The sequence below is a fragment of the Pteropus alecto genome, unplaced genomic scaffold (assembly GCF_000325575.1).
Source record: "Pteropus alecto unplaced genomic scaffold, ASM32557v1 scaffold92, whole genome shotgun sequence".
In the NCBI taxonomy this organism is placed as follows: domain Eukaryota; kingdom Metazoa; phylum Chordata; class Mammalia; order Chiroptera; family Pteropodidae; genus Pteropus; species Pteropus alecto.
Window position 1 is genome coordinate 848,826 of NW_006432447.1, and position 20,305 is coordinate 869,130.

The 20,305-nt window shown below is 42.9% G+C and overlaps 2 protein-coding genes across 2 annotated transcripts in view; one reads left to right on the plus strand and one right to left on the minus strand.

Annotated features, from left to right (window-relative positions):
- The window catches only part of TMEM43 (transmembrane protein 43), a 17,798-nt gene extending 17,238 nt beyond the window's left edge, over positions 1 to 560 (minus strand). Inside the window, exon 1 of the mRNA XM_006907176.3 lies at positions 335 to 560. Within this exon, the coding sequence (XP_006907238.1) occupies positions 335 to 346 (12 nt within the window). The 5' untranslated portion in view covers positions 347 to 560. The remainder of the gene's footprint in view (positions 1 to 334) is intronic.
- Positions 561 to 711: 151 nt separating this feature from the next.
- On the plus strand, positions 712 to 18,584 carry CHCHD4 (coiled-coil-helix-coiled-coil-helix domain containing 4). The gene is made up of 3 exons (XM_006907177.3): positions 712 to 907; positions 14,244 to 14,342; positions 17,442 to 18,584. The coding sequence occupies exons 1-3, from the start codon at positions 886 to 888 to the stop codon at positions 17,744 to 17,746; spliced, it is 426 nt and encodes a 141-aa protein (XP_006907239.1). The 5' UTR covers positions 712 to 885; the 3' UTR covers positions 17,747 to 18,584.
- The last annotated feature ends 1,721 nt before the right edge of the window (positions 18,585 to 20,305 follow it).

The following is a 20,305-nucleotide window of genomic DNA, read 5'->3' on the forward strand; positions in this document are numbered from 1 at the left end:
GCACACTTGAGAATCTGAAGGACCTAAGTGGGAACTGGAAATGAAAGAGGAGGCTGGAAAGAGGCGCCGTGCACAGGTAGATCCCAATGGCGGGAGCAATACCTCCTGGGTCTCCCCACAATTTCGAGGATGAGGTGGACCAAAGGCGCCTGGACAGGCTAAGAGAAATTAACAAACAGATTAGCTGCCGGAAGGTATGCAGAGGGAGATAGGCGGCCCGCCGCAAGGGCTGGGGTCAGACAAGCAAAATGGACCTAGGCGGCCCCTTGGGCAAGAGAAGGCCCCGGTACATGGGGAAGTCTGAGTGTGGCCCGACAAAACAGGAGATACTCACATTCGCGGCCATGGTGGTACCTGGCTTGCCGCCCTGTCTCGCTCTGTTCTGTACGAAAGGGGTTTACGGAGGGCGGAATCCAGTAGCCTCTTCACTGCCCAAGAACTGAGAAAATTCCCATGAAGCCCAGAAACAGAGGGGACGTACTACAATGTCACCGCCCCTTCGTCCCAGGCTTTTCTGCTCATGCGTGCCGCAAGGTATTCTGGAAAATATAGTCCGGGGTCTAGTGCTTTCTCCGCAAAGTCGCAAAATGCATTGTCTGTCACAGATGCGCCTGCGCGCTACAAGACTTTCTGGGATGTGCGCGTCCTACCGCCTGGAGAATTGCCGGGCAGCGCGCGGCCTGCTGGGAAATGTAGTTCTCTGCTGAGAGGAACGGGCTGGGGCTGGGAAGGCACCTAGGCAGGCGCGCGGCGGGCAGGCCTGGAGGGGGCGGGTCCGCGCGGGCCTCGGAGCCGCCCGCCCTACCTGAGGAGAGGTCACGGCCTGAAGACGCCGCCGCCACTGCTGCCTCTACTCTTGCGAAGTCTTAGCGCTGGGTTGCAGCCATGGCCTACTGCCGGCAGGAAGGTAGGGAGCGTGAGATGCTTTGGAGGCCTGCCTACGAGGGCCTGCAGGGGACATGCGGTCTTTCTGCTCCCGTAGGCCCCGGCGCCCTGCGACCCCACTCGCGGCTCAAGCCGCCAGAGGCGGTCCAGGGTACCCTCCTCGGGATCTTTGGAGCAGGCTGGGTGGCAGGGTCGCCACCCCCGATTTGCCGATGAGAAAACCGAGACTGGGAGGAACGAGGCTGTTCCAAGGTCACGGGGAGGCTCGAACCCGGACTTCAAAGGGACAGCTGTTGGGAGACTTTATAAATTAGACCCAAGTAGATAAGAGAAACGTGCTCAGCACGTTTCTTCCCTCTGGCTCGCAGTTGGGAATTTGTTATTACTACTATCATTCTTACCACACACCACGTGTTTCCGTTTGCCCGCGCCTTTTAACTGTCCTGAAAAGTTGCCACTCGGGTTAGATGTTGTGCTAGTGAAAGAAGTACCAACAACAGGAACATTTATTGAATCCCAAATACATATCAGGCACTCTTCAAGGAGCTTTATGTGGCTTGTCTCATTGATCTCGCAGCGACTTTTAATAGGTAAGGGTCTATTAAGACACAGAAGCGACTTCGCTAAACCTATGTGGTGGTGAATCATGAAGCTGGGGTTAGAGCCCTGGCAGTCTGATTGCAGAACTGCACTATTCAATCTGGTGCCCCGTGGATTCCGGGAGTCCTCTGCTGGGAAGACATTCTCTCCTCATGCTCCCCACCCCCCAAAAATAGTTAGCCTCGGAGAGTTCAGAAATCTTCAGGCCCGCTTATCGACTCGTTGTCCCTGAGCCTCCACCTAACCCCTCCAGGCCTCAGTTTCTAATCTTGTAAAATGAGAAGTTAAGAAAATTTAGTCGTCATTCAGCAGATTTTCATGAAGAACCAACTCTGTGCCAGGAGATGAGGATGGTGTAGACACCTGAAAAGCTACAAAGAGAATTGGAACTCACCCAGAAATTTCTTGGTGAATAGTCCAGCTCCCTCAGTTTAATTCAGGGAATCTGAAGCCTAGAAGAGATGACCTGCCCAAGGTCATACATCAAGTTAGGGGTGACAGTTCTGTTTAAAATGCTCATCCTTTTCTCCCACCCCACCTTGCTTTTAGAACTCCTCCTTTCCTGGGTCATAAAGCCATAATGCCAATGTTGCTAATTAGCACTATTTCTGTTGATTAGTACTTCATTGTGCCATGGACAGAAGTCCTCTGCCCTCATCCTTTTGTTAGACAAAGTTGGTCTCTTGTTTTTAATTTTCTTTCCGAGTCCCTAATTTACTTGACTTGTAGCAAGTAATCTTGAGCTTTTGGGGTATAATGAGGCTGTTCAGATAAGTAAGACCTCTCCTTGCCCTCTAGGATTTCTAGGAGTCACAGGTTCTTTGGGAAGAAGCAGGTTTCACCTTCTACCAAAGCATGGATCCTTATCTTTTCCTGGTTCAAAGAGCTCTTTGTTAGTTTAGGGATGAGAATCGAAAGCACTCACTTTCAGACCTTTCCTAGTTTTTATCTTATCCATACCACTCTTCCCTAAACCCCCAAATTTTGTTTTTCTGCCCACCAATTTTTTATGCTTCACCTGGGACTTAGAAAAATGTTCTCAAACTCTTTGCCATATAATGGCTTATGTGATCCAACCCCTGATCTCTAACCAGTGTGTCACTGCTCAGCCACACTGGCCTTTTGGCTGGCTGTTCCCTTTGCCTAATGCATCATCTTTTAGCTCTTCCCATGGTTGACCGCTCATCCTTTAAGATTCAGCTCAGATGTCACCTCAGAAAGGTCTTCTCTGACCCTCTGTGTCTTTCACGTCCTAAGTTTTCTGAAATTACTTTGGTTACTTTTATTATCTTATTTGTCTTCTCTCACTAAGCTAAGAGCATTAGGTGGGTCATATCCCCAACATCTGGTGCACGACCTAGTGTACAATGGGCACTCACATTTTTATGGAATAAACTCTTACATATGCCTGCCCTGTCTTCTGAATGAATCACTTACCTGTACAAATTTACATTGAGGGTCCACTCACCACCCAGCCTTCAGATTAAAGGCCCTAGCTTGACTTTCAAGGCATTCCACAGCGTGGAGTCAGCCTTGCTCCCTGGACTTGGGCTGCCTCCACTTTTCTGTGTTAGCCCCACACTTTCCTTTTCTTTAGTTTCCTCCTTTTCAAGACTGAGCCTGCCCTCTCCTGTTTATTCAGCAAACATTTATTGAGCACCTGTGATGTGGCATCCACTGGGCATATAGGAGTGGTACAGGTGACACAATCTGCCCTCATGGCATGGCGGAAGAGATGTACACTCCTTCTGGGTTAATATAATGAAAGATTCTGTTGTGTGATGATCCCATGTGTCTTCATGGTCCCCTTTATGGGGCAAGATGAGACGACCCATCCAAGGGTATTCTCTATAATCTACTTAATGGTGGTAACCATTATGTCTTCCTACCCTCCAGAGTTCAGTTTTTTAACAAATATTGGTTCCCCACTATGTTCTGGGGATTGTTCTAGGCTCTAGGGATACTGCAATGAATGGACTAGACAAATGCTTGCCCGTAAGGAGTTGTCACTTCAGTGGGGGAGATGGGTGGTAAGCAAATATATATATTGGGTGAAGAGAAGTGCTTTGGAGAAAAGTAAAGCAAAGTAAGGGAGATGTGGAGTGGTCAAGGAAGGTGGCATCTGAGCTGGTGGTATGAAGTCAGGGATAGGATGGCTATGAAAATATCTGAGGGAGAGTACTCTTGGAGGAGAGAACAATCTATGCAAAGGCCCAGAGGTAGGTGTGTACTCAGCATGTTTAAGTAAATGCAAGGAGGTACTGGAATGCAAGGAGTGAGTGGTGGGGGGAGATAGAGTCCTAGAGGTGAGAGATGCAGATCTTTCTAGATGTATTTGAAGCTAGAGCTAACCAGAGTTGATGATGGATGGAAGTGTGAGAAAAAGACAGGAGTCAAGGGGAGTTGTACAGAGAGTAAAACTATAGAATTGAGTGTGTCTTGGTATCCATCTGCTCAGTAAGTCCTTCTGTTCTCAGTCCTACCCTGAAGTCCTTTCAGTGTGTCCTCCTGGGATCTTGCGGTGGAGATTTCTTTTCTTCTAGTCGACTTCCACCTTGTGCACTGTGGGTTCAGCATTCTCCATTTTGTCAGAGAGCACTCTTCTTTCAGCTTTTCCATTTTTAAAACTTTATTGAGATTTCCGGCCTCTGATTGTCTCTTTTCCTGGTCATTTTATCCTTGTTATTTGATGCCATTTAAAAAGTTACTGTCTTGAGCGGGATTTCAAGTGAGAACAGAAACTCATTTCATTTTCTCTGTTTACCATGGTAGGTAGCCTGAGCTGGTGAGGGGCCTTGTCTTTGAGACCCCAAAAAGGTACCTGATTATTCCACCAGTTGGTATCCTTAGCACTACTTCTTTCTTTCACAGTTAGGAATAAATAAGCATTGTGCTTGTGTTCACTTTTAAACACCCGGGAAGCGGAAGCCTGGAAACACATATTTTTGTTATCATAAATCACAATATCACATCTGTCCATCTGGTATAACTGTTCTCTAAGGGAGATGTCTAGGAAGGTACAGGAGAGGGCTCAGCCCTTTATAAAGGAGGGACCTGGAACATTCCCTGTGAGATTGTACTAAGCCTGTGATTCTCACACCTGACTTTATCAGTCACCTGTGAAGCCAGTGAGCAGTGTGGACATGCCAGAGTTTGATTTAACTTTTATTGGGTGAGACCTGGCCTACTTGCCTCACAAATCCCCTGGGTGCCCATCACAGTTTGGACCCCTTGCCTTTTGGGCCTCACCATTGATCTGGGCCTAGCTGAGATTTTGGTGAACGAAACTATTGGACCTGGGCTGAAAAATTTGCTGTCAGCTTATTCTGCTTAGCATTCAGCATTTTTGCAGGTTGCTTTTCAGTGTTTTGAAAACTGGCCAGGATTACAAAGGTCATTAGGTACCTTAATGTTCCCTGGCTGCTTGGCCCAAATCCTTTCCCAGGCAATCTTCTCTAAATAAATTGTGAGATATGAGGGCAGAGACCAGCTCTGGGGGTGGAAACCTCAGGTGAGTTGAAGGTCCAGTCCCTGTGCATGCCAAGGGTCGCATGTCGTTACTGTTACCCATGTAGAAAGGGTGTGACGCACCAAAGTACCTTCCTTCTGTCCCCTCAGCTGTTTTCATTGGAGGTGTTGCTCTGGTTTTTGCTGTCACCCCCCATGCTTTCTCCAAGCCTCTTCCTTAAATCCTCCAGCCTAAGCATGGGCCCAAATATTTTCCTTTGTTTCCCTTAGCATACCTGTGACTGAACTATCTTAAATATAAAGAGACGGGGGAATATGAAATAATAAGAGCAAAGGCGAGCATCTCTCAGAGAGCCACGTTTCTGTAGGCCCGGCCTCTGCTCCCGTAGCAGCTAACTCCCTCCAGGCCATAACTAAGCACTGTCCAGGAGCACATTTGGATGGTGCCTGAAGAAGTCTTAAATGCCAGGCACCTCCTGTCCCCTTCCAGATGACAGTCCCATTATTCCAGATCTCCTGGTCAGAATGGGTAGTTAGTAGGGCTATAGAATTTGTCTTGCCTTTCACCAGGTAGGTACCCAGTAGCTTAGAAGAAATCTCTTGTTTATTCACTCAGCAAATATTTATTCACTTGGTTTCTCAGCTTTTCGTGTCAGGGATTGAGGCAGTATTTATTGTATAGAATATTTATTCCTGCCCAAGGCACACAAAGCTCTCAGAACAATGTCCAAGTCATACTCATTATTCTTATGCGTGTATGTTGGAGGTGGGGAAGGGGGCAGTGTGGGTACGTGCAAAGGATCTCCACAGTGTGGCCCTTGGAGATACAGAGCTGGGTTCAAATTCTAGCCCTGTGTGAGCGAGTCACTTACCAGGACCTCATGCTCACCACTTTAAAATGGGACTCCTGCTGTCTCCAGTGAGAGTAGTGATAGATGGCAGGAGCTAGCTGACATGCAGGACAGCTAGCTCCTGCCATCCAAGGCTCATTTCATGTAACCTTACAGTGACCCTCCAGAGAAAGGCCGTTCCAGGACTGCCGGGGAAACTGATGACCAGGCAGCATGTGGAGTGCTGAGGAGAAAGTACTCCCCACCCACAATGAGAATATCAGACGGATACCTGCTGTGCAGTTAGCTGAGGGCCAATGATTTTAGGAAGGTGAGGTCAAGTGCTGACAGCAACAAGGGGTAGGGAGAGAGTCGAGAGCGAGTCTGATAGGTAAGGTGCCTGCCTTTCCGTTTTCAGCTGGTTGATTTTGAGCCACCACTCTGGGCCTTGCTTTTCTGCTGTATAAAATGAGAGTGATAAAACTTTATAGGGTCACTGTAAGGTTACATGAAATGAGCCTTGGAATTCAATTCACCCATCCTAGTTCATTCATGTTTTCCTTTTCTGTGTTTATTAGTGTCCCATGAGGACAAGCTCCTCATATAAAATGCATTTGGCTCCCAGCAGTTTGCTTCCCTGGGGACTTGGGACCCTCTGGTAGCCAGGCACATGGGGCTGGGGACTCTGGCTCTGACTCTGGCGTCTTTCTGATGCTGATCCTTCGAGGGCCCAGCCTATTATGTTTGGGATGAGTGATCTAAAAAATAACAAGTTGCAGAAGTTAATAACATCAGCAGTTGTGTGAAATAGTCCCTTCTCTTCCAGTCCCACTTACTGGGAAATAGCCCCCAGGCTCTATGGACTGTGGGGAATACTGCAGTATCCTCCACTGTCATGATCCCTTCTCCTGGCCATGATTAGTGGGCCAGGAGGCCTAGAAGGAGTCTTGACCTTCCTTGGGCACTCTCAGACCACCTGCTTTTCAGAGGCAGGTGACTGGGATATTTTCCCACAGGGTATCTTCTTGGACAATCCTAGGTGGTTATGTCAGTTGAGTTGGCTGCTGGCTGGGCACCCACATCACTGTGAACTGCTCACCTTGTCAAAGTTTGCATTCTATCTATGAGCTTGTTTTTTTGTTTTGTTTTTATTTTTTTAAATTCCCCCTATATGAGAGATCATGTGATATTTGTGTCTGTCTTATTTCACTTAGCATATGCCCTCAAGGTTCATCCATATTGTTGCAAATTTCACTTCTATGGCCGAATAACATTCTGTTGTATATACACGATTTCTTTATTCATTCATCTGTCAGTGGACCCTTACGTTGTTTCCACACCTTGACTATTGTAAATAATGCTATAAATATAGGGGTACATATATCTTTTAGTGTTTTTGTTTTCTGTGGACAAATACCCAGAAGTGAAATTGCTGGATCATATGGTGGTTCTATTTTTAATTCAATTTATTCTGATCTTCTGCCCATTTTTTTAACTAGGTTTGTTTTTTGTTTGTTTTTGTTTTTGCTGTCAAGTTGTGTGAATTGTTTTCATATTTGGAGCATTAACCCTTTATCAGATATATGATTTCCAAATAGTTTTTCCCATCCCATAGGTAGCCTTTTCATTTTGTTGATGGTTTCTTTTTCAGGGCGGAAGCAGTTTAGTTTGATATAGTCACATTTGTTTAATTTTGCTTTTGTTGCTTTTAAATTTGGTGTCAAATTAAAAAAATCATTACCAAGACCTATGTTGAGGAGCTTACTGCCTATATTCTTTTAGAGTTTTATGGTTTAGGTCTTATGTTCAATTCTTTAATCCATTTTGAGTTAATTTTGTGTATGTTGTAAGACAGTGGTCTAGTTTTATTCTTTTGCATGTGGCTGTCCAGTTTCCCCAACAGCATTTGTTGAAAAGACTGTGTTTTCCTCATTACATGTTCTTGACTCCATTTTTGTAAATAATTAACCATATATGTGTGAGTTTATTTCTGGACTCTTTTCTGTTTCAGTTATTTGTGTGTCTGTTTTTATGCTAATGCCATACTGTTTTAACAACTTTACCTTCCTAATATAGTTCGAAATTAGAGTATGATGCCTCCAACTTTGTTCTTCTTTCTCAAGATTGCTTTGGCTGTTGGGGGTCTTTTATGGTTCTCTACAAATTTTAGGATTGTTTTATTTCTGTGAAAAATGCTTTTGGCATTTTGATAGAGATTGCATTGGATCTGTAGATTGCTTTGGGTGGTATGGACATTTAAACAATGTTAATTCTAATCTATAAGCATGAAATATCTTTTCGTTAATTTGTGTCTTCAATTGCCATCATTAATATCTTGTAGTTTTCAGTGTAAGGGCTCACCTCCTTGGTTAAATTTATTCCTAGGTATTTATTATTTTTGATAAAATTATAAATGAATTGTTCTCTTAATTTCTCTTTTTGATAGTTCATTATTAGTATGTAGAAACTCGAGATTTTGTGTATTGATTTTGTATCCTGCAACTTTCCTGAATTTGTTTATTAGATCAAACAACTTTTTGATGGAGTCTTTAGGGTTTTCTGTATATAATATGTCACCTGTAAATACAGACAGTTTCTTTTTCTTTTCCAATTTGGATGCCTTTTATTTCATTTCTTGCCTGATTGCTCTGGCTAGGACTTCCGATACTATGTTGAATATAAAAGTGGCAAGAGTAGGCATCCTTGTGTTGTTTCTGATCTTAGAGGAAAATTTTTCAGCTTTTCATCACTGAGTATGATGTTTATTGTAAGCTTCTCAGATATGGCCTTTATTATGTTGAGGTACATTCCCTCTATACCTGCTTTGTGAGAGGTTTTTTTTATAAATGGATGTTGAATTTTGTCAGATGCTTTGTCTGCATCTATTGGGATGAGCATATGATTTTTATTCTTCATTGTGTTAACATGTTGTATCACTTTGACTGATTTGCAGATGTTGAACCATCCTTCCATCCCTGGAATGAATTTCATTTGATCATGGTATATGACCCTTTTAATGTATTGTTGAATTTGGTTTACTAATATTTTGTTGAGGAATTTTACATCTATGTTTATCAAGGATGTTGGCCTATAATTTTCTTATGGCATCTGTGAGTTTGGAAGAGTTCCCTCCTCTTCTATTTTTGGAACAGTTTGAGAAGGATTGGTATTAATTTTTCTTTGAACATTTGGTAAAATTCACCAGTGAAGCCTTCTGGTCTTTGATTTGTGTTTGTTGGAAGATTTTTCATTACTGATTCAATCTCCTTACTAGTAATTGGTCTGTTCAGATCTTCTGTTTCATCATGATTTAGTCCTGTAGATTGTATGTTTCAGGAATTTATTCTAAGTTTTCTAATTTGTTGACATATACTTGTTCATAGTAGTTGATCTTTTGTATTGTCTTTTTTTCTCTGTTTCATTTATTTCTGCTCTAATCTTTGTTATGTTCTTCCTTCTATTAACTTTGGTCTTCATTTATTCTTTTTCTAGTTCCTTGAGGTGTAAAGTTATGTTATTTAATTGAGACTTTTCTAGTTTCTTGAGGTAGGCATTTATTGCTATGTACTTTCCTCTTAGAACTGCTTTTGCTGCATCCTTTAAATTTTCCATTTTCATTTGTCTCAAGATATTTTTTTATTTCTCTTTCGATTTCTTCTTTGACCCATTTTTTTTTCAGTAGCATGTTGTTTAATCTTCACATATTTGTGAATTTTCTAGTTTTTTTCATGTCATTAATTTCTAGTTTCATACTATTATGATTGGAAAAGATACTCGATATGATTTCAGTCCTCTTAAATTTATTAAGATTTGATTTGTGATCTAACATATGGTTTATCTTGGCACATGTTCCATATGCACTTGAGAAGAATGTGTTGCTTTGAGATGGAATAAATATCTGTTATGTCAATCTGGTCTAACATGTTGTTTATCAGTATTTTCTTACTGATCTGTTCATTGATGTAAGTGGAGTATTGAAGTCCCTCACTACTATTATATTTCTGTTTCTCCCTTTAAATTCGTTAATATTTACTCTATATGTTTAGGTGCTCCTATGTTGGGTGCATAAATATTTACAAATGTTATAACTTGTTGGATTGACTCCTTTATCATATGTAACACCCTTCATTGTATCTTACTATAGTCTGTTTTGAAGTCTGTTTTGTCATGTATATGTATAGCTACTCCAGCTTTTTCTTTTTCTTTTTCTTTTTTTGCCATTTGCATGTGATCTCTTTTTCCATCGTTCACTTTCAGTCTGTATATCCTTACATCTAAAGTCAGTCTCTTGTAAGCAGCATATAGCTAGGTCTTATTTTTTTTATCCATTTAGCCATTCTGTCTTTTAATTGGAGAATTTAGTCTGTTTACATTTAAAGTAATTATCGATAGGTATGTGTATTATTGCATTTTGTTAATTGTTTTCTAGGGGTTTTCGTAGTTTCTATTCCTTTCTTCTCTCTTTGTGGTTTGATGACTTTCTTTAGCAGTGTGCTTCCATTCCTTTATCTTTTGTATATTTACGATAGCTTTTTGCTTTGTGGTTACCGTGAGGCTTACGTGTAACAGCTTATGGGTACTTATTTTATATAAGTCTATTTTAAGTTGCCAACAACTTAAATTTGATCTCATTGTAAAGCTCAACATTATTACTGCCCCTCTCCTACATTTTGTATTTTTGATGTCACATTTTGTATATTTTTATCTTTTGCATTCTTAACTCAGGGGTTCCCAACCCCCCTCCTTCCCTTCTCTGCCCCCCCCCCACCCACTCCTCCCCACCACAGACCAGTTTGTGGCCTGTTAGCAACTAGGTCCCACAGCAGGAGGCAAGCAAGCAAAACTTCATCTGGCAGCCACTCCCTGGCACTAACATCACCACCTCTGCTCCACCTCAGATCATCAGTCATTAGATGCTCATAGAAGCACGAGTCCCTGGTGCCAAAAAGTTTGGGAATCACTGCCTTAACTAATTATTGTAACTATAGGGTTTTCTTACTTTTGTCTTTTAACCTTTCCGCTTGTTTTATGAGTGATTAATTCACTACCTTTACCTTTCCAGTGAGACTTATCCTTTCATATGTGTTCTTTTTACTAATTAGTGTCTTTTCTTTTCAGCTTAAAGAAGTCCCTTTAACATTTTTTGTAAGGCCAGTTTAGTGGTGATGATCTGCTTTAGCTTTTGCTTGTCTGGAGAACTCTATCTCTCCATTATTTCTGTATTATAACTTTGCTGGTTAGAGTTTTTCGGGTTGGAATTTTTTTTGTTTCAGCACTTTCAATATTCCATGCCCCTCTCTTCTGGTCTGCACAGTTTCTGCTGATGGTATTATGGGGGTTCTCTTATACTTAACAAGTTTTTCTCTTGCTACTTTTAATATTCTCTCCTTATATTTAACTTGTGCTATTTCTATTATAATTTTTCTTGGTGTAGGTCTCTTAGATTTCCTCTTATTTGGACCTCTCTGGGCTTCCTGGATCCGAATGTCTGTTTCCTTTCCCAGGTTAGGGACGTTTTCAGCCATTATTTCTTCAAATAAGATTTCTGCCACTTTCTCTCTCTCCTCTTTCTGGGAGCTCTATAATGTAAATGTTAGTCTGTTTGATATTGTCCTGTAAGTTCCTTAAGCGATCGTCACTTTTTTTCCATTTTGCTGTTCTGACTAGGTGAGTTCCACTGCCTTGCCTTCAAGTTGACTGATCCTTTCTTCTGCTTCATCTAGTCTGCTCTTGAATCCCTCTAGTGTATTTTTCTATCTCTGTTGAAGTTCTCACTGTGCTCATTCATTCTACTCCCCAGTTCAGTGAGCATCTTTATAACCATTACTTTTTTTTTTTCTGAATTTTATCTTGTCTTCCTATTAGGAACATATTTCTTGTTTCTTCATTTCACTTGACTCTCTGTGTTGGTTTCTGTGCATTAGCTGAAACAACCACCTCTCTGTCTTGAAGGAGTATCTTGGTGTAGGAGATGAACCTTGTCATTCAACTATGCCCCAGCTCTTGGTTGTCTCAACCTTTGTGCTTATCCAAGCAGCTTATTATATTTTTAATAGCTCCCAGTAGTTGAGACTGTGCCAAGACTCTTAAAGTGTCTAAAGAGGGAGGATCTCAGCACCTAAATTCACTCAGGCATTCACTTTTAAAAGTATGCAAATACATCTAGTCCTGTGGGATTGCAGGCATATTTCTTGCTGGCCACCAGTGCCATGCGATTTAGAAGAGTCCCTTGGGCAGCGATCATAAAATTTGGGTCTCCAGACACAAATATATGTGTAAGCTCTTTTTTAGGTGATACCAGTGAGTCGGAGTATGGCAGAAGGAGAGCACCAAGTTGGCATCCACAGCCTACATTTCTGTGAGCAGCTCCATATGACACTAGATATGTGCCAAACCTGAAGCCTGTCCCTCATGCTGAAGCTCTGGGACAAGCAAAGAGACTTTCTTTACAGAAAGGCGAGTGGGTCAGTCCACTGTCTGTGCAGTGCTTTGGGGATGGTGGCCTGCCAAGAACTGTCTCTCCAATTGCCACAGTCCTGAGGGATCCCATAATGCAAGCCCCCTTGGCCACCAGAGCCAGGCAATTAGGGTGTATCTTGGGCAGCCGTTGCAAAAACCAGGGCATCAGACATGCATAAAGCTCCCCTCCAGAAGACACTGGCTCTCCGGAGCATGGCAAAGGGTGAGCTTGAAGACATCTGGCCTCTGAGGTCTCAAAGAAGGATTAGTCAGCTTCTAGATGTGTGCTTAATCAGCAGCCTGCCCCTCAAGCTACAGTTATGCTGATTAACTAATAGTCCTCGTCCACAAGCTCCTGGGCCTGTTACCTCTCGCCATGCTCTGGGTGTGGTAGCTGTTTAAGAACTCTTTCTCAGTTGGTTACAGTCCTTAGGGACCCACGAACATAAGTACCACTAACCACTAGAGCCAGGTGATGTAAAAGTGTGCCCCTGATAGCAATTGCAAAACTCAGGGTGCCAGACAGAATTATGAGCTCTTTTCTGGGTGACACCAATTATGACAGTCCTGTGAGACCAGGAACACAAGCTTTTCTGGCCTCCAGAGCCAGTGATCAAGTGGCGCCCCCTTGGTGGCAGTCACAGGAGGTGGGACACTAGAAACATGTCAAAGCTCCCTTCCAGAAGATACTGGTGCTCTAGAACACAGCAAAGGGAGAGCACAAAGATGGTGCCCACTAGTCTCTGTCCCCAGAGTGTTCCAGCAGGCTGCTAGGTGTGTGTGTCAAATTAGAAGTCTCAGGCAGACACTTTAATATAAGCAGGTGAACTTTCTTCACTTTAAGTCTGGGCGTGATCGCCTGCCTCTGAGCTGGGTCTTGGGGCAGGCTGCTTAAGAGCAGTTTCTCATATCACTAAAGTTAGATGCCTTGGGGCTCATCTCTCAATGTATGTCTTAAATTTGGGATGTCCAGTGTGGGGCTCCATCCATTCGCTCTGCAAGGAGAAGCTCTGGGTTTTGAGTTCCCTCTTGGTTGTAGGTCACCATACTAAAAAGGTGTTTTGGTTCCTGTTTGGGTTGGGGTCCCCAGGTGGGGGGGGGGGGGGGTTGGCGGGGGTGGTACAGTTTGTGGCAAGATTGTGTCCCAGCCTCCCACTTGTTTCGATGTGGTTTTTTTCTCATTTGCCCAATGTGCAGTTGTCACTTAGCCAGCCTTTAGGTTTTTTTAAAGAGATGTTCCACATGTAGCTGTAGACTCAGTGTGTCCTGGGGAAGAAGTGAGCCCAGGCTCTTCCTACATCATCATCTTGCACGCTCTTCTTTTTACTTATGCCTTTTTTCCTGTTCCCCATGCTCCACCCCCCAGTCTCCCACCCCCAGCACATGAGAGCAGCTTGTGGAGTCAAGTAGGGGTTGCTCAGCAGCAGGCATTTGAGCATCCCTGGCCTAATTAGTTATTGTCATTCTGCAAGTGTTGTGTGAACGCTGCTGACTGCTCTCAGATGGATCCCTGTAAAGCCTGGGGAGGAGGGGACACATGAGCAGTAGATGAGTTGCTCACAAGTTGATGGGAAATAACGTGGACAGTCAGAGCACCACAGGAGTTCTGAGAAGGGACTGCTCCTTTCTTGATGAGAAGAAGAAAGACTTATTGAACCACTGGACTGTCAGCAAATTTGGGGATGAAAAGCAGTTGTGTTTGGTAGGGTTGGGGCATCTCATCTCCTATGTGGATGATAACATATGGTGGGCAGGATGTACTATCATCCTCCTCACCCAAGACCTTGGTGGATTTTTCGTTCCAGCCACAGTTATTCAGTGGAAGTGGCTATTAAACTGTCGTGCCGTCAGTGTCTCAGCCCAGGGAGGGTGGTTTGATCATCATCTCACTTTGGGGTTTCATATGGGACAGTCTTCAAACTTGGTTTGTGTGACTGTTTTGGGTTTAGGGTTGATTCACTGCTCTTGAGTGAAAGGATTCTTCTGCCTTCCAAATTCTAGGGAAGGATCGAATCATATTTGTGACCAAAGAAGACCATGAAACTCCAAGCAGTGCAGAGCTAGTGGCTGACGACCCCAATGATCCATACGAGGAACATGGTGAGTGACCTGGGGCCTCCTAGGGACCCACAGGTATATACTGGGGGAAAAGTTCAATGCTCAAAATTCCTTTCCAATTTTGTCCTAGCCAAGGCTGGGTTTTCAGGTATGCATCTCGGCCATGGGCTATGTCTCAGGACAGTGAGTTTGTCTCCCTCAGAGGTGTAGGGGGCTCTTTTGGGGCCCCATTCTGATGCACTTCCCTGCTCATTAGGCTAGAATTTCTCCTCACTGAGGTCTTCTGCCTCTTTTTCTTCTAAGATTTCGCACTGGCTTAAGCTGTTGGTTGGATGCTTCCCAATTAAGTTGATGGGTAAGATGTCAGTGGATTCCAAAAGTTCCAGATAGGTTAAGGTGACAGGGATCCTCCTGCTCAGTCAAGTTACCAGACTGAATTCTGCCACACCTGCAGACCATTAGCCAGCAGGCATGTAAGAGTTACATACCTTGTTCTGCGATATGGTGAAATCACTTCTCTCTCCTTGTAGGTACTCCAGCAGGCACCTTGCAGGAGAAGCTCACTTGAGTTAGAGGCACAGTTTTCCAGCAGCAGGTTTCAGCTAACCTAGGCAGAGCTATTGCACACAACTCTGTTAATGGTCACTTGGGCCTAGGGCATCACTCCAAAGGCTTTGAACAGTTGGACACTAGAACTTGTCCAGCCTATATAAAGTGGGTGTGCATGTGCAGTATTCATTAATAGTCTACGTATCGTGAACAGTACTCAGCTCACCAATCTAAAGCCATTTCTGATATCCATGATGATAACTAACAAACCTTCTGGTGCTGATTGGTGTAAATACGGTTGAAAGATCTTATAGGAGCCACCTGTAGAGTATGGGCTCCTGGTTGGAATTTTTCCATGCCATTTAAAGTATATATTCTTGTATAAGTAACTTCACTTGCTACTCTTACTGATCCTGAGGATTAGAGAAAAGCTAGACAGGCGCATCTAGCACTCTTGGAAACAGTGGGAAGTGCAGATGTTAGTGTTAGATTTCTGAGAATGACAGCTACAGGAATAATCTTGAATCAGCACTCTTATAAAGAAAAATAAATCACATGTAAATTTTAATACTTTGCCTGTGTGTGTGTGTGTGTGTGTGTGTGTACTTTGCCTAGCTTTAGGTCTGTGCATTAGTTAAGCACATTTCATTAATTGATTGAGACTCAGTGGGGCCTAAAGGACAAATCAGGCCTTGTTTTGTCTTCCTCATAGTATTTTTATAAAAATTAAATGTGTCTGCCTGGAGACCCCACATTCCCCTCCAGTTCTTACTCGTCTTTATGGTCTCTCCTGTTTTTTCTCTTACCTGTTTCTGTTATTTATGGTATACCTGCTTGGAAACCCTATAGGTATTTGCCTTTGCAACCCTTTTCTGTGAATTGTATGAAGAAACATAAAAGAGAACTCTGGGACCCAGGCTCTGAGCTCTCAATTGCAAAATTACTAGTTTTAAAACATGCTGGATCTGGCTAATTTAACATGCCAAAGCTACTGTCTGTGTGGTTTTACATTGTGTCCTTGAAGTGCAAATTGGCAGCACAGTGTTCTCTGTGAAGAACTCTCTCTTTAGCTCACTTTCCCCTGATAAATAGTGAAACAAGGACTTTTGCAGACCTGGACTATTATTTTTAAATGTTAATATTATAATCTGTTATTTCTTTTGGAAACTGGTTATGCAAGTGTGTTAGCAGTTTTGAGCCTCGGGGGGGCAGCATTTGTGTAATGCTTCCAGCACCGAGATGGCCTGCCTGCAAAGTCCGGAGAGGTCACGCGATGTGAGGCAAAGAGCATGGTCTCTGGGAATCCTAAGGGCCCTGGCTGTAGTCCTGACTTGGACCCCAGTGAACCCCAGAAACTTCATGTTAGTAGTACCCACTGCAGAAGGTTGCCAAAAAGATTAGGTGATTTACCACATGTAGATTAATACATGAAAACGTGCACTGCAGCTGTCTATGATGCTAGTGGTGAACTGCCTGCTAGTTTCCATTGCCATCTCCACTGTTAGCCTGTTTTATTGGGAAGGACCTGCAACCGCAGATTTGTTGATTCCTAAAGCTTCCTGCGCTAAAAGTAGACAGGGTTCAGCCTGGGCCTAGGACTTTGGACACTAGCTCAGAGCACCAGATCTGGAGACTGCTCTGGAGTAAAAATTCGTGTAATTTCACTGGACACTCAAGAGTCTTTCTTAAAGAATGTTCTCAGCCTCTGAATCAACTCATGTAAGAGACTTCTGTACAAGTCATATTTCTGTCCATGTCTGTCACAAAGTTGAAAATGAGTCATCATCTTAAAAGCATTTTAGAAAACCAGGAAATACTATTTAGATGTGGACAAGGTTCAAAGATAACAAAAGGCATAAAAGTTAGGGGCCTGAATAATATTGAAAATGAAAATCCATCTGAAACCCTAACCCCTCCCCTATAACACATATATATAGTATAACTGTTTGGTTACTATGGTTAGTATTCCTCTAAGTTTTTCATTTTTACAAGAGTGAAACCACACTACTCTTGTGATATGCCGCTGGCCTTTTCCTTGTACAATATATCTTGGACATCTTTCCAGTCGGCGCCGAAAGAGTAACCTCATTTTCACCTGTCCTCACACTGTGCTGAGCTTCTGAGAGCAGCCACAGAGTGAGAAGGGCATCAGGAGCAGAGCCCATGAGGCGGAAGCAGAGATTGGAAGGAAGAGATCAGTATATCAGCTCCTTAAAGTGTTTGGGCTTTAAAAAGGTTTTCTCATTAACCATCCAAGTGATGGCTTCTACTTTGGACTAAATGGATTCCAGTATATAGTTCTTGAAGCATAGCCACAGCCACAGCACTAGGTGGTGGCCTAGAATATAGATCAGTTTTGCACATGGAGAAAGTTGTCAGTGGTGGCTTCTCTCCAACTGAGCCAGGAACACTGGATTTGCACCAGGCATTTGAACCCAGTCGAAGAGGTAGGTCCACAGGTGAGTGCCTGCCAGACAACAATTCTTAACTGTTCACATCTTGAGTGGCTTATGGGGACTGGACTTGGTTTTGCTTTTTCTGAAACCTCTAGAACAATCTCTCACATTTTACTTGTCTATCTTCCTGTTCCAGGATTGATCTTGCCAAATGGAGACATTAACTGGAACTGCCCGTGCCTTGGGGGAATGGCCAGTGGCCCCTGTGGGGAACAGTTCAAGTCAGCCTTTTCCTGCTTCCACTATAGCACGGAGGATGTCAAGGGATCGGACTGGGTAGACCAGTTCCGGGCCATGCAGGACTGCATGCAGAAGTACCCAGACCTTTATCCCCAAGATGAGGAAGAGGAGGAGGAGGAGGAGAAGAAGCCAGCAGAACGTTTAGAGGAGGTAGCTCCCACTAAGGCTACTGCAACCAAAGAAGAGGAGGGGTCAAGCTAATGAAGGCCGTGTGGCACTGGGCTTCAGGCCTTCCACCTCAGAGTGATATGAACCTTTTGCAAATGCCTTTCCGTCACTCTCTAAGAAAGTGTCTTTCCCTCTATTGTTCTGTGCACTGTAATGTACAAAATAACTTATTTTGATGATCAGGGGTCTTGGCCTCTTGACATGTACACTGAAAAAAATGGGGTTGTTTGTATGTGTGTCTCACAAAAGCTATCAGTGAATGTAGCTGCTGCTTTTGAATTCTCTTCTCAGATTACCCTGAATTTTGCCACTTTGAAATAATGTGCTGAATATTCTCAGCAACGAAAAATCTATCTAGGAGTATCTCTTGTGTGTGAGCTGATTTATTCTGATTCATTATCTCCCTTTTAGGAGATTTTAGACCTAGTTCAAGAAATGAGATAGAAACAAAAACATCTTCCTTTAAAAATGCTGGAGTGGAGCCATTCCTAATACAAGAGGCCAGGTGATCAGATACTTATTTCTCAAAAACCATCTTGACCTTGAGTATATGAGAAAGCACTATACTTCATTTTCTGATACATTTTGGTTTCCGTTTTTACATTGAGCTCCAGGTTTTCTTTTTGAAAAATGGAGCTTTCGACCCTCTGACTCACTGTCCCTTTCTAAGTGAAGAAAAAGGCTGGTTTTTGTTGTTCTTATTATTCCAGAAGCCCTGATTCAGGGCCTGTGTTCCCAGTGGATCAGTCTCAGCCTGTTCAGATGCAATGTTCTTGAGAGGTGGGGACCTAATTGTTACCAAAGTAGCAGCCAAGAGAGGAAACTGTGAATTAAGTGGTCAAATTAAAAGGAAAACATGATTTTTACCTGATTTTGAATGTGTCCTTCCTTATTACTAATTAAAAGTGTTTTTGATACAAGGATATACAAATTATGAAAAGTTAGATTAAGACTTCTCTTTGAAGATACTGGTAAACCAGTTTGAGTCTGTTAACAGTTAATCCATAAGGTGGGGAAGGCTCTTCTCATTTCATTTGAAGATAAGGAACCAAAGCCCCTGCAGGTTAAGTAACTTGCCCAAGGTAACTGCTAGACAGTTTTCAGGCTGTAATATAGTAATGATTCATTTGTTCTGGGTGTATTGGTTATCTGTTGCTGTGTAAAAAGTTATCTTAAAACGTAGCAGCTTCAAACATCTATTTCACGATTTCTGTTGGTCAGGACTCAATATGGCTTACCTGTGTCCTCTGATGATCAGGGGTCTTGGCCTCTTGACATGTTTCTCACACTGTGATTGATTTGTTGGCCAGGGTTGCAGTCATCTCAAGCCTTGACAGGCTTTCCAAAATCACTCAGGTGGTTTTGGGCGGGATTCAGTTACTTGTGGTTTGTTAAACTGAGGGCCCCAGTTCCTCACTGGCTACTGATCAGAACCATCCCTCAGTTCCTTGTCACATGGGCCTCTCCCTAGGTCAGCTCACAACATGGCAGGTGGCTTCCATCAGAGGAAGCAAGAGAACAAGATAGAGTGAGAGCCTTTTTGTAAATTCATCTTAAATGACATTCTCTCACTTTATCATAGTCTATTTGTTAGAAGTGAGTCACAGCTCACCCTCGAGGAAGGACACAAGGACCTGCAAATCAGAAGGCTGCCAACCGCACCAGAGAACAAGGTAACAACACATTAAAGTTTGAACGTACAGTTAGATGTGAAGAATTGTAGTGCTGAGCTGTCGTAAAGAACTGTGGCATCTGTACCCAGAACTTTTCAAATACTTGGTTAAGAGCCAAGAACCAGGAGCTGCCCAAGTTTGAGAGCTGTGACAGCCCTGTGAAGGGCCCTTGTGACTTCTTTTGTCCTAAGATAGAGCCTTGCACATTTAACAAACACTTCTTTTCAGTGAAAATTTTGATCACCACCAAGATCTTACTGCTTTGTGAATGTGTCATGGGTGTCATTCATTTTATGCATTCAGGAAGTCTTTATAGGTCCAAGTCCTAGGGCCACAGGAAAATGAGTCTTGTATGGTACCTGCTTGCATGAAGTCAGCATTTATTAGGAAGTAGAGGAATGAATGGGTGTTGCATGATGGCACTGTATTCTCAAGGTAGGTTATTTTCTTCTAGCCATGGTAACTTACAGCAGAGACTCTCAAGCTGTCTTTGTCCAAGCCTACTTGATTAGACAAAAGATTCCATCCTTTCACAGTTTTCAGTGGAAAAACAACTTGGTGATAAGTGCCACTGCATAAGCAATGGAGATTATGCTTTAGAATCGGGTTTGAAGAATTCTTTTTTTTTAAACTGAGGTGTAATTAACATATAACATTATATTAGTTTCAGGTGTACAACCACATAATGATTTGATATTTATATACATTGTAAAATGATCACCACAATAAGTAGTTAACACCCATTACCATATATAGTTACAGAATTTTTTTTCTTATGAGAACTTTTAATACCTACTCTCTTAACAACTTTCAAATATGTAATACAGTATTGTTAACTATAGTTATACATTACATCCAACTGGAAATTTGTCCCTTTTCACCCCCATCACCCATTTTGCCCAGCTCCCATCCCCCACCT

What these genes read in the sequence shown, in the direction of transcription:
- CHCHD4 (XM_006907177.3), top strand. Translation starts at nt 886, where the DNA reads ATGGCCTACTGCCGGCAGGAAG. An exon ending in GGCCTACTGCCGGCAGGAAG is followed by an intron (nt 908 to 14,243) that starts GTAGGGAGCGTG and finishes TCCAAATTCTAG; the next exon opens with GGAAGGATCGAATCATATTT. An exon ending in TGATCCATACGAGGAACATG is followed by an intron (nt 14,343 to 17,441) that starts GTGAGTGACCTG and finishes TTCCTGTTCCAG; the next exon opens with GATTGATCTTGCCAAATGGA.